Below are 13,202 nucleotides of genomic sequence, written 5' to 3'. Positions count from 1 at the left end.
TCTTTGAAAATAAATGCTTTTACCACATGCAACTTCATTCAGGAAAGAATAACTTCATATGATACTTCCACTGGCATTGGACCTAAAAGTTCGGGTTTGGCATGCTAGTAGGATATTTCACCTAAGTGTTTGCAAAAACGTTTATTTGATGGCAACCCTCTTACATAAATCTTATGCAAAATTGCAACACTATGAACTTTGATTATATGAACATCCAGAAGTTAAACAAATGAAGATGTCTTGAAAAGAGTGACATTTCCTTTTGTTTGCAAAAATATTCTTTACAGTAGTTTATCATCTTTGCAAGTATTTCATGACTGGTTCTACCATCAGGCCAAGTGAGGAAGCCATCTCAAGCAACAGATTGGAGGACACTGGCAGTAGGATGCTGGAGGGCAGATATGTGGGTGCCATGTGGTTGGCTTGGACTCCTAAGCTATTGTGCCACCCTTTGGTGTGGTGGAGAATGCTGTTGGATCACCAGTACTGAAGTACGGCCCAACTGCCATTCTAGCTTGGTTCTTCCATACATGGAGCAGAGTGGGAGGTACCATCTTGCCTTCACCTCAGATAGCAAAATCTCTCAGTGGAGCCCTCCATTCATATAAAATAATAATAGAATGCTTTCTGAAAGTGAATAACCTTGTTTACTTTCATAATGGTTTAGATGGAATATCAGAATGAAGGAATTGATGCTCCTGTGGTTGACTATGAAGACAACAGGCCACTCCTAGATATGTTCCTCCAGAAGCCAATGGGGCTACTTTCTCTGCTTGATGAAGAAAGTCGATTTCCCCAGGCAACGGACCTTACATTAGTTGGTATGAGCTTCTCTAGAAATTCCAAACTATGACCACATGTATACTCAGAAGGAAAAAGGTCAGACCAAGAGAGAGCAAGCAAGGAATATGATTGCATTATTTAAACTTAAGTCTATGTACTTAACATCTGGAGGGTCTGGACAACCTATTGGGTGGTATCCAATACTTGTGATCTACCAACTCTAAACATGTTGTACTAGAAGGACTCTTGTGTGAGTTCCACTAACACATCCCATTCTGGAAGCAGTACCTTCGAGTAGTTTTAGTTCAGCTACTGCTAGCTTCCTATTGCAGTATGGGTTATTCCCGCTAATACAGTGACTCCTTTGGGATAACTCCCATTAAGTATGCATGTGTTCTTTATAAGCTCTGTTGAATGGCATTTTCTCCATATAGTTCATTGTTTTCACTGCTTTGAGTTATTAGATGATAGGGTTTATTATCTCCAAAGAGTGCTGTGAGTAATGGGCTCATTTTGCTCTGACCTTTTTGTTGCTGTTACATGAGGGTCAAGTCATCTCTGACTTATGGTGACCTCATGAATGAAGCCCTTCAAAATGTCCTGTTCAAAACAGCTCATCTGTATTCCAGACCATGGCTTTCTGACCTTGGGTACTGGGATTTGAATCCTGACATCTGTTCCATGAATGGAACAGTGCAGTGTTCATGGAACAGGACTTCTTCCCCATCTCTTCCCTCTGAGGGCCCCTTATGCCCTCACCAAAGATGGGTTAGGAAAACCATCTGAAAGAGAACAGCTTGCGATTTAAGGAGCTGCAACCAGGAAGGAAGGCTCACCCACAATTGCTTTCCTCTTGTGCAACCATACCTTTGGATCCAGGCCATTGTCTTCAACTGGCCAGTTAAGTGGGAAATAAGTTTAAAAAGAAGGCTTGGGACAATCCATGTATCCATAATTCAGACTGACGCCACCTCATGTGTTACATTGCTGCCTACCTCCTCCAGAAGAATGTTAGAAAATCAATATTCTCTAGGAATATTGCATATACAGTGAGTTGGCAGTTTTGCATCCCTTTCTCATTGAAAAAATGGGTTACCTTATGGTGACTCCTCCAATTCAAAATTGTTTGAGAGATTCAGTAATGGAATCGTGCAAATAGCACAGAAACTTTTGGCTGCTTGTTTACTCTGTTGGCTTTGGCTGACTCCCTCCTGACTAAATAGAAACTGTTTATTGCTACTTATTTTGTGGCAGCTGGTCAAACACCGGGAATTTGCACAACCTACCACAGACATCTGCTCATATGGGAACCACAGTTTCAGTGTTCTGCTTAGATAGGCTTCCTGTTCCAGTGGTGATAACAGGGAAAATAGAATTTGGGGCTATTTCAGGTACTGGCCAAGCTGAGATGTTGTACCAGTGAGCTTCACTACACAAGGCATTCATTGTGCGCAGATGAGTCTTTACTTGGTGCATTTTGCAGGGCTTTAAATAGTGTTGTCTTCTAGGGGCTCTCCTGTGTTTTCCAAGCATTTCCTCATTATTTTTTAAAATGAGGATAATCTGCTATTATCTAGCTATGGAAACCATTATGTGTATTTCTGCAATTGCACTATAGCATGGCACCAACTTATGGTTGCATAATAGAACATATAGGAAGACAGAGAAAGAAAAACCCTAGAGAAAATTGGAAAGGGCACTTTCTTTCTCCAACAAAGAAAATGGAAGAAGTTACAAAATATGAGAAATTATTGAGTAAAGCTGATCTAATAATCAAAGATTTGAGGTTTATTGCAAAAACAGAAGCATTTTGTCATTTTACATATTTATATTCCAACTATCTTGACTTCTGATTTCTTCCATAAACAGGCTTGTGGTCTTTATGCCTCTATGATAGCCAAGTGGCTAAGAGACTGAACTGTGAATCAGGAAATATCCAGTTCCCATTTTACTTCTGTCATGTATTTATCAAATGGCCTTATTAGGAAGCCACTCTTGGTTTTTGTCTGTCTTGCTTTCCTTCTACCCTCATGAATGCTGTGAGAACAGCCATACTTACCTATTAATAGTAAATACCTATTATAGACCAGCATAAATGGCTTTTGTGCTAGAATCTGTCCCAATATCCTCCCAAATCTATCTAAATTTCTTTGTCCAGAAAAGCTACAATCTGTGCCCTGTCTGCTCCATACTAGAAGGAAATGCCTCAGCCATATGAATTTTAGCATGCTTGTTGGGGAGCTGTAAGAAGTTTTAGATATATGTCTTCAGTGTAACATTAAGAGTAGCAACTTAATATTAAAGCATAATAAGTGAACCCAAATAGCTTAAATAGCAGAAATTCCTGCTGGCAAGCCTCCTGCAGCTTCCCATACATAGTTGAAAAGTGGTAGGAAGGTAAAAGGAATGCAAGGGAAAAGTGACTTATTAGTCTTGCTGGGCTAATTCCTTCTTAAAGTACATGGAAGGGAATAACAAAAGAGTGGCCAGAGATATCAAAGAAGTAATGTGGAGAAAGGAGGAGTGTGGGGCAGCCATAATGGGCAAGAACGCTTTGCAGTTCAAAGAATGGGCTGTTAATTATATTTCCTTTTGTGAAATAATTAGATAAATTTGAAGATAATTTACGATGCAAGTACTTCTGGAGACCCAAAAGAGTGGAACTGGGTTTTGGCATTCAGCACTATGCAGGCAAGGTAAGAGACTATTTAATTTGTATTAAATCCAAATGTAGTAAATCACCTGCTTCTCTTCTTTTGCTTTCAGAGTTCTTTCTCAGATTGATGCTTTAAACATGTTTGCATTTCAAGATTTCAGTATGGGCAAATACAACATCACAGTAGTGGTAGTCTGAAGAGGCAACAGAACTTTCTTCATCTCTCTCCTGCAGCTTTTTGTGCTTTTTGGAAACCTGCTCCAGATAATCAGTCCTCTGGAGCAAATTTTGAGGATGCATTGGGCTCTGTGTGTGTGTGTGTGCATGCGTGCACATGCGTGTGTGTAAAATGGCTTTCCTCCTGCTTCTGCTGAAAGATTCAAGGATTAGGGACTGCTGGCACTGTAGAATGACATGTTGGATGCAACAACTGAATCGCATAATACCTGTGCTGCAACACTTTGCTTTCCGCTGACTGAGGATTGGACACAGATGTGCCCTCTATTCATTTGATCCTGGGACTGCAGTTGACCCTCTAGTGCAATTGGCCTGATGCTTGTTCTAAATAATACAGCAGGATTGTGTAATTGCCTGTTTCATCCTTAGGTACTGTATGATGCATATGGCTTCCTTGAGAAGAACAGAGACACTCTTCCAGCTGACATAGTGGTAGTTCTGAGGACTTCAGAGAACAAACTTCTTCAACAGCTCTTCTCAAGCCCTTTAACCAAAACAGGTATTCTCATCTCTGAAGCATTGTTATTATTAATGTCACTAATGCTATTCCTTCGGTGAGCACCTTCAGGCCCTGGAGCTAAATCCAGCTGTCCAGAGTTCAGCAAATGGCCATGCCCCGTTATGCACCCCCACTCACTTCCCCCAGCTACCAATCACTAAGTGGTTTCCCGGCTTTTGCTCAGCTTTCCCCCCATTCTAGGAGACTGGCGTGCATCTCCTGTGGCATTGTTCCCTGCAGAGCCTTAAACTAAAATATACTTGGCTTTGGGGTATTTTTGGCCTCACCTCTTCTGCCTTTGGCCCAATCCCTGTTGCCTTCAGCCCAGCCCCTTTTGTCTTTGGTCCAACCTACCACTGGAATGCAGTCCCCAGGAGCTTCTCCAAATCTTGGGCCGAAGGAGGTTTCTCATCACTCTTATAGCTAAATAAGTTTCTCTCTGCTTGGAATTTTAGAAAACTCAGTTTCTTCAAATACATTATCCACAGCTATTTTTTTCTGCCCATGTTGTTTATGGAGAGCAATTTATGAAGGGGAACACTAATTCATTCTTGGTCTGCTTGTTATGCCCTCTCCACAGCTTATTAGGTTTCTGTTTATAGCAACTTTTCAACCCCAGGCATGGAATTTAGCACTGGAGATGCACTTAGTGAAGTAGACGTTGCAGTGGTAAAATACATGAAGGTTTTAAACGGGCATTTTTCATCCCAGAACTTGTGGGGGAAAGAAGAATGGCTGCAGTGCTAAAAATGTATTGCAATTGTGCTGTAGTTAAATAGCTATACACAAGTATGATATGGATGTTAGCTTCACAATGTTGGCATGAAATATGCTGGCTCTGTTCCCTGTAAGTTATAGCAGCTCCCAGCTGGACCCTTGCTCGTTCAGGAATGGATGGGTAAAGTGAGTGAAAGACTGGGCTAACATCCTCACCGCAATTGTGGCAACTGTCTAACCAGTGCAGACAGCATCTGCAGTTGCTGCACAGCTCCTACCCTTAAATGCATTTTCCTGCAGCACTGCTGTTGCTTGAAAAATAATGTGTCAGTTCACATCTGTGTCAAGCACAGCTTGGAACCTGTGTTCATGAGTGATATATGGAGCTGTTCCAAACATACCAAGCCTTTCATTTTGAGTGTGACAAGATCTCCTGGGAAGCTCTGGGCTGGGTGGCGTGATGAAACGCGCCATGTGAAGATAGTCATTCGCACACATGCTCACTGCTGGGGCCAAAAGAAGCCTGTCAGTAGCCATGACCTGAAAGAAAAACGGTTTCTTTCACAGTAAAAGGCCTCTCTGTGGCATAGTACTGCTGATGTACTGGGCTTGTAAAAATATACAGTGGCTCTTAGATCAGCGATGACATTATTTTAATTAGCTGAAGAGACTTCTGGTAAATTGTGTATAGTTTCACAATTGTAACAGAAAGAAGCCACATTGAGGAGCAAAAGAAACATCATGATTATGCAGGCAAAGCTTCTTGCATTTTTGTTCTTAACTCAACTCTCCTAGGGTGTCTGTTTAGAAGACACCCTAAGACAGGGTGAGACTAGATGTAAGTGGACTGTAAGTGCATGAGCTCTAGTCAGCTCAGCCAATGAGGCAGGCTGATGGGAGCTGCAGTTCAGCAATGTCTGGAGGACATCAAGTGGCTATAAGAGATTGACAACATACTGATGAAAATGGTTCACTTTTCTATTTTGGAATATGCTCCCCCCCATGATGCCCCATGGATAGTTTGGGGTGTGTCAGTATGCCTGTCCCTCCAGGCATCCTTTATTCATGAAGTCCATAACAAAGAAAGCCACAGTCTTGAATGTAGGACAGCTAAGCAAGGATGTCATGAGCAGGGCATTTTGGAAGGCTTCCATTCATAGGGTCACCAGAAGTCAGAGACAACTTGATGGCACATAACAGCAACACCCACATCCGGTACATATGAGTTCAAACTGTACGGCCCTGTAGTCAGAGTTTACACAGGTTGAGTTTTACATGTGGACATCACATCCAAACATCATGCCAATCTGGGAACGTCCAGAACTATAATTAGGGTAGGTACACTTGGTGGTTGGAGCAGGAAGGTGCAATCTCCAGAGAGGGAGAAAGCAGGCCAGTGGGGTGGAACGAGGTTACAGGATTTTGGAGGACAGGGCTGTGTAATGTCACATGGCCTGCCTTGTGCCCTCTAAGATAGCCTGCGGTTTTGGGGTTCATGGAGGACCTCATCCCATTACTAGTGCTGAAATAAGATTCAGCTGCCAGTTGTGTTGCACATGGGATGGCAGGGGTGCTGTCTTGCCCTTCCCCTCAGGGACTGAAATGATTTGGGGAATTTATTGTCTGAACTAGTCCTGAGACTGTGCTGGCCATCCTTAAGTGTACTTCAGCACTTTGAGACTCCAATGGCAACAGTTGGTGCAAAGGGGGGCGGGGGGAGAAGGAGGGGGAAGGAGAGGAGGAACTAGGATTATCTAGTTTGGGCAGGGCAGATACCTGCTTGGCATATCATTTCCTATCTAGACTTCCAGGACTACTGTGGCAATTCTGGCTTGCGGGGGTTTTCTTTCTTTTTTAATTATTACCAGATGTTTTATACAGCCTGTGGTTAACTTGAAGAGCTTGTTGTACTTGTGGTGCAAAGCAGAAAATCGACTGTCAGTCCCTTAGCACAAAGCAGAATTATCATAGAAAGGTTGTAGACAAAAATTGAATCTGAAAGAACAAGCAAGTCTCAAGTGTTCTAGTGACATCAGTACGTGCCATTCAGAGCTCCAAACGACACATAATACGGCTGCATCAACCAAGGTGTTTCAGTTTCTGATGTAATGAAACTGAACCAGTTGAGTCTTCCATGTGTGTTTATATTCAGGTTTTCTCCAGCTGAAGCACTGGTGTAGCTTGAAGGCACTGAGCTTGTAGCCATTCTTATCTTCATTCAATCTGCTTTGTACGGTCAGACCATGTTAAACTCTTCCTTGTTTGCACGGTCTGGCATGTGTAACTCTCTTGTTGGATAACTGCTTTCATAGGGTTCCAGACTGATTACATTTTTAAAGAAGTCGATTAGTGTAAAATTGCACAGGTTCACAGTTTGAGATTATTTGTGAGGTACTGCAACTTGTTTCAAATAATTAGCTGAAATATGTAATGGGGAATGCAGAAATGGATGGGAGAGAGGAGCTTGCATGAGAAATTTGGAGAATTAATTTGTCCCTTTCACTGGAAACGGGGGACAAAATTTTCCACATAATGACCCAAAATACAAAGGGTCTGAACTAGGGAAAAGTGTCTGTATGTGGGTTTCTTTCACTCTGGTAAGCCTATGCTGCAGGTTGATGGCTTGCCCAATGACTTTATAAGCATACCCTTAAAAGTTTTCTAAAGACTATAGTCTGCATCATCATCACCATCATCGTCATCATCATCACTATCTCACTTTTTTTCCTCCAGGAACCCTAAGCACATGTTCTTCTTCATTCTTTCTATTTTATCCTCATAGCAAGCCTGTGAAGTAGGTTAGGCTGAGGTTCACCAACTGGCCCAAAGCTACTAGGTCAGTATCAGGACCAAGTGGGGTCTTGAACCAGAATTTCCCACGTTTCAGTCCAACACTGGACTGGGTAACCACTAAGTCATACTAATTCTCTCACAGTATGGTGCAGATTATACTAATCCTAAACTGGTAAAATTTCTCTTTGGGGCAAAAGAAGTGGGGAACATCCAGTTCCCTTGGTACAGACTGTACAATGCACAGAAGACCTGGTGCCATCTTGGTATCTTGGACTGCAACTCCTATAGTTCCCTGCCAGCATGGGAGTATCCAACAGACCTGGAGTGCATCAGGTTGGGGAAAGCTGTCCTAGATGTTCCAACGGTCATAGAGGATCATGGGACATATGGTTACATAAAAACATAAGAAGAGCCATACTGAATCAGGCCAATGCTCCATCTCACTATCATTCTGTTCACACAATGGCTGACCAACTGTGCATGGGAAACCCACAAGCTAGTCATGAGTGAAACATCACAGCACCTATGTTGCTCAACAACTGATGTACTTGGCGCTTCGCTTCTGATACTGGAGCTAGCATAGAATAATCAGTATTAGTAGGATAGCTGCCAGGCGCCTTCTTCTCCATGAATTTGTCCTATCACCTTTTAAAGCTATCCAGATTGGTGGCCATCTCAAAGGCAGACCATCCTCATTCATGTATGGGAGCTTAAATTGCTTTGCAGCCTAGGCTGAGCCACCCTAACTATAGTAATGCCATGTTGACTTCCTGGAGTTAGAAGAATGGACTTGGTCTATGCAGTGCCTGTTGCTTCTTGGAGAAGGGCTTTCTGAATCCAGCAGAGTCCAAAGCTGAATAAAGGGAGCTGTCCCACAATCCTGTGGCAGGTTTTGAGCAGGCAGAATCCATTCAAAAGACAGGCAGAATTCATCCTTGGGAGAAATTCACCCTCTCATTGGAAGCAAATTTGTGCTCTTTTCTACATTCATAAACCTAAGTGCACAATATACAGGGTGCAGAGTTGCAAATTTATTGTTTAGAAATTCTTATGTGCATTTTCCAAATTAAGAGAGGCTTGCAACCCTTTTATTTTAATGATCTGTTAATATTTTTTCAGATCAGTCTTCGTGACTAATTGGCCTGTTTATTTATAAAACTCCAATACCATTACCAAGTTAATTTCCAACTCAATTTCCTAGCTGAATGAAGGAAAGGTCCTATGTACACACACAGCCCTTTTTGGTCATAATGTTCTGCCAGAGTCATTTGTGCCAGCAGTGGCAAGTCTTGGTTTCATGTGATCCCCTGTCCCCTTCCTCTATTGACGTGGCCTTGAGGAGAGGTGGAGGAACAAGCTGCCAGGTGTACTGTTCCTCATGAGAACTTAACTTAAACATTGGTTAGTTAAACTCTGGTTTGTTTAAATAAGATCAAATAAGATCAAATCATGTTGTATAATCCTGGCATTAGCAACCCATATTTTACCTATAGTTTTCCCAGTTGAGAATAAATGATGAATATTTTAAAGTCTGGTTCCTGTACCAGAAGAAGAGAGGAGAGAGTACAAACCCAAGGCTTATTATTTCTCAGGTCTATCGCACTAAACCATGGTTTAGCATTACATCTGAACCTAGACCACAGTTTGACAGACCAAACACCCCTCCTTGTGGATGTTTGATTAAATACTTTTTCCTGTGACTGGGTTTTTGGTCATTAGTCAATATTAGGTTTTTCCATTAGGAAATATTCAGTAGTTTTCTTTATATTCTTGGATGAATAGTTTGAATGGTGCTCTTAGCACACTGAGCTGGCTACCACATCCACTGGCCAAGAGATATAGAATTCCTGAAAAATATGTCACATAGGTCCATAGGGAATGTGAAAATGCTAAGAATTTTCCCCTTTGGAACTATAGTTTGCAGAGTTTCTAGGGAAAATTAACTACTGTTAAAACAATTTGAAGCATCAATTAAGAGTGAACAGAAGGTGGGGCTTCGGATCTTTTGGATCAGCATGAACCAGAAGTCCCTGCCACATGGTCAACAGTCAGAAATGCTGGGAGTCCAAAATATCGGGATATCTACTTTCTGTTCACTCTGGCACAGGTAAGGTAACTGTGTGCCTGTTGTCCGCACTCTTCATGCACCATCCTGTCTTGCTAGTCTGAGGACTTTCTCCCCGTGCTGGTATCCTGGCATACATAGATCTTCTGTTGGCAAATATTTTGTTCTTCTTGCTCTATGACTAAAATCTAAAATGGAATAGAAGGAAGAATCTATGCAGGTATGGTCCCATATGAGCTCTCCCTGAGGACTTCGCTCTGTGTTTAAGTCCCTAAGCCACATCTCAAAGGTAGCACATGTGCTTTGCACATTAAAGGTCTCTGCTCCAGTCCCTGGAATCTCCAGGTAGGACTGCCTGAGAAAGAACTACTAGTAGTCAGTGTAGACCAGCCTTGCCCAAACTGGTGTCTACATGTGTTGGGTACAACTCATGGGATTCCTGACTATTTGTCAAGCTAGCTGGAGCTGACGGAAGTTGATATCCCAAAAATCTGGAGGGTCTTGGTTGGGAAAGGCTGGATAAGAGGGATTTGCCTTGGTGTAAGGCAGCTTTCTGTATTATAATTCTATGACCCCTGTCTCCTCCACAATGGAGATGTGACTCATGGGCATTAGATTAAAAGCATTTTCTTTCAGCATCTGGCATACTGTTCTAAGAAGCATACATCTGGCCCCATTGCCAAGCAAGTTTTATTTCAGGAGCCTGCTTGGAATATTACTTTTTTGGAGAATTTTAAGGGGAATTTTGCTTTTAACCATTTAATGTCATTGTTATTGTTGTTTTAGAATGCTAGAGGCATAAAGTTAGAAGGGATCTTAAAAATCATCTAGTTCAACTTCCTGTTTAGTGTAGAATCTGCAATGCAGGATTCAACTTTATGGGTTATATATTTTATACTGAAAACCAAGGAAGTGATGGCATTCATAAATAAATAGATACACTGGTAATGTGATAAAAATTTCTTGCACCAAATTTTGCTGGTGTCCAGAACAGCTTTGGAAATAAAAATGGGGCCTCATACATGTAAAATGTGCCACAGAAAAGTGTGTGCTTACACACAATTGCTTACCTTCTGGAAATGTTTGCAGCAACCACGGCCTGTGTGAACTTGATCCACTAGGTGGTGCAACCACAGAGCAAAGGATGACTTTGCAAAGGGACATCTATAGGACAGTGTCTACAAGCTGCATTTTCTAAATATTCCTCAGGATGGATTTTTAATATGAAGAGCATCCTTCATCTCTCATATCTTAGTGAAAAACATTGTGTTTCATTTAAAGTGTGATCCTACATGTCCACTCATGCTGACTGAGTTCAAAGCGACTTTTTACTAGATAAATGCATGTAGGATAGCAGTATTACAATGGCAGAGATGAAGCAGCAGCAACTAATGTTTTTAAACACCCTTTTTGTTTCATTTATGTTGTTTAGTCACAAAGTCACGGCCCCATGTACAACATTCCTCCCAGATCTCCAGACCTCCACCATCCCCCAGAATCCCACCAAGCCCACACCCACTTCCCCAGTGACTCCATCTAGCCACCTCATCCTCTGTTCATTTATCTAAAATCCTACTAATATTTGCAGTAACACCTAGCATATCACTTCTGGAGGAGAATTTTCCTGGGAGGAATGAGTTCATCCTTCATTTATATTTGTAAATTATACAGTTGACTATATGGGAAAAGGTATTTTTCAGATTAAAAGAAGTAATGATAAAGAAGATCTGCTATTTCAGCAAATGGGTAGTAATATTCCCTTTAAAAGGAAATCTAATTTGCATAATGTAGGAATTCTTTTTATACCATTATTATGGCTTATATTTTCAGGTTTTCCTCCTGCTGTATATCTAGCTATTTTCAGCTATGCTTTACTTGCACTTTGTTTTGAGCCATTTTCCCCTTTACCTCCCATCTAACACTCATCCTTCTCTAACACTTTTCTCACTATCCTCTATTCCCTGCCTCCAAATAATCTTCTTTCCAGTCTTTTGCCTTCCTCAATTTTTCTTTTTCTTGTCTTACCCACAGATGGGCAGAAAGTTGATCAGGGTCCACTGATAAATCTCTAGGTGAATTGCAGTAGATATGCAAGGGTTTCTTTCTATTCATAGTTTAATGACTGCAAGTAAAACTGAAAGTTTTTTTAAAATTAAAAACCTATGTTATGCTTCACCTTGGGCTAATCACTTATGTCTGAATGCCACTGTTCCTCATTTGTAAAACATGAGTATCGTGCTTGTTCTTGACCAGACCTCAATGCACTACTACTAGGCAATAAGCAAAGTAGGTCCAAGTAGCTTGAAGTCGGCTCAGTCCTGCTCAGCACCAAACTTATTTTTTCCCTTCCCTGGCCCATCTCTCCCTCTCTTTACTTACTTTTATTTTAGTTGTTTTACTGAACAATGTGGGAAGTGTAAAAAGCCTCCCATTTATAGAAACAGTTTGGTTGGAGTTCTAGAACTGCATCAGTGGAGCTCATTTCCCATTTAATCATCCACTGAGGCTGAATTCTTGCGACTCATTGGACACTTGCTTGCTTTTGCTTTACACCAATCTGAACCCACACCATGCAACAGACCACAGCTTGTTTGTTGGCAAAAAACCCCAATTGAGGAAGTCATGGCTTGACATTAGTTTATGAATACTGGGTTGCCTTAAACATTTTATTTAAATGAATATTTAAATTTATTTAGTTATTCATTCAACCTTTTTATATTAAATGAAATATATGCATGTTTTAAATCTCTCCATAAATCCTGTTATGAGGATTTACATAAAAATACATAAAATTTACATAAAATACAGATACTACGTTATAAAAACAATATGAAATAATAGGGATAGTATTGTAAACATGTTTATTGTTATAGAAACATAGAAACAAAACAAGTCAGAAGGGGCCTCCCGGGCCATCTAGTCTGATCCCTAGCTCTAGCTGGCTCTGCTCATATAATCCCGAACATATTGTCCAATCGTTCCTTGAACACACTTAAAAAGTGAGTTTTTAATCATCCTCAAAAGCACATGATTGTCAGTGCCTGATGTATCACAGAGATGATTGTGCCAGAGGGAAGGCAACACCGCAGAGAAAGCCCTTTCCCATGATACTGCAGGATGTGGCATGAACTGCAGGGCCTCCTCTGACGGTCACAGTGATCTAGTGGGGCTATATGGGGTTACAATCTTTCAATCACCTCATCCTTACTTATGATTTTATACGCCAATAAAAATGACTCCCACCTGGTATTAATATGGACATACTGTTATGTTTGAACTTGGAATCTTGGCTTATTTCTAGTTTGTTTTTGTCCCCTGCCTGAGTTTCCCACCAATCCACAGAGGTGTACAAGGGTCGTTCAATGTATTCTCAGTATCAGCATGAAGAAAAAGGAATAATAAATTGAAATAATTTTTATTTTTCAATGTAATCCCCCATAACGTCAATACAC

General features: G+C 41.2%; 1 protein-coding gene across 1 annotated transcript in view; it reads left to right on the top strand.

The window, feature by feature from the left end:
* Positions 1–13,202, top strand: part of MYO3B (myosin IIIB) — a 210,217-nt gene that overhangs the window by 92,206 nt on the left and 104,809 nt on the right. The window contains 3 exon segments of the mRNA XM_044418298.1: positions 668–821; positions 3,391–3,479; positions 4,046–4,175. Coding sequence (XP_044274233.1) covers positions 668–821; positions 3,391–3,479; positions 4,046–4,175 — 373 coding nt within the window.

This window comes from Varanus komodoensis, unplaced genomic scaffold (assembly GCF_004798865.1).
Source record: "Varanus komodoensis strain SLA01 unplaced genomic scaffold, ASM479886v1 scaffold9, whole genome shotgun sequence".
Taxonomy (NCBI): Eukaryota; Metazoa; Chordata; class Lepidosauria; order Squamata; family Varanidae; genus Varanus; species Varanus komodoensis.
Note: the sequence above shows the minus strand (reverse complement) of the source record. Positions and strands in the feature narration are given on the sequence as shown.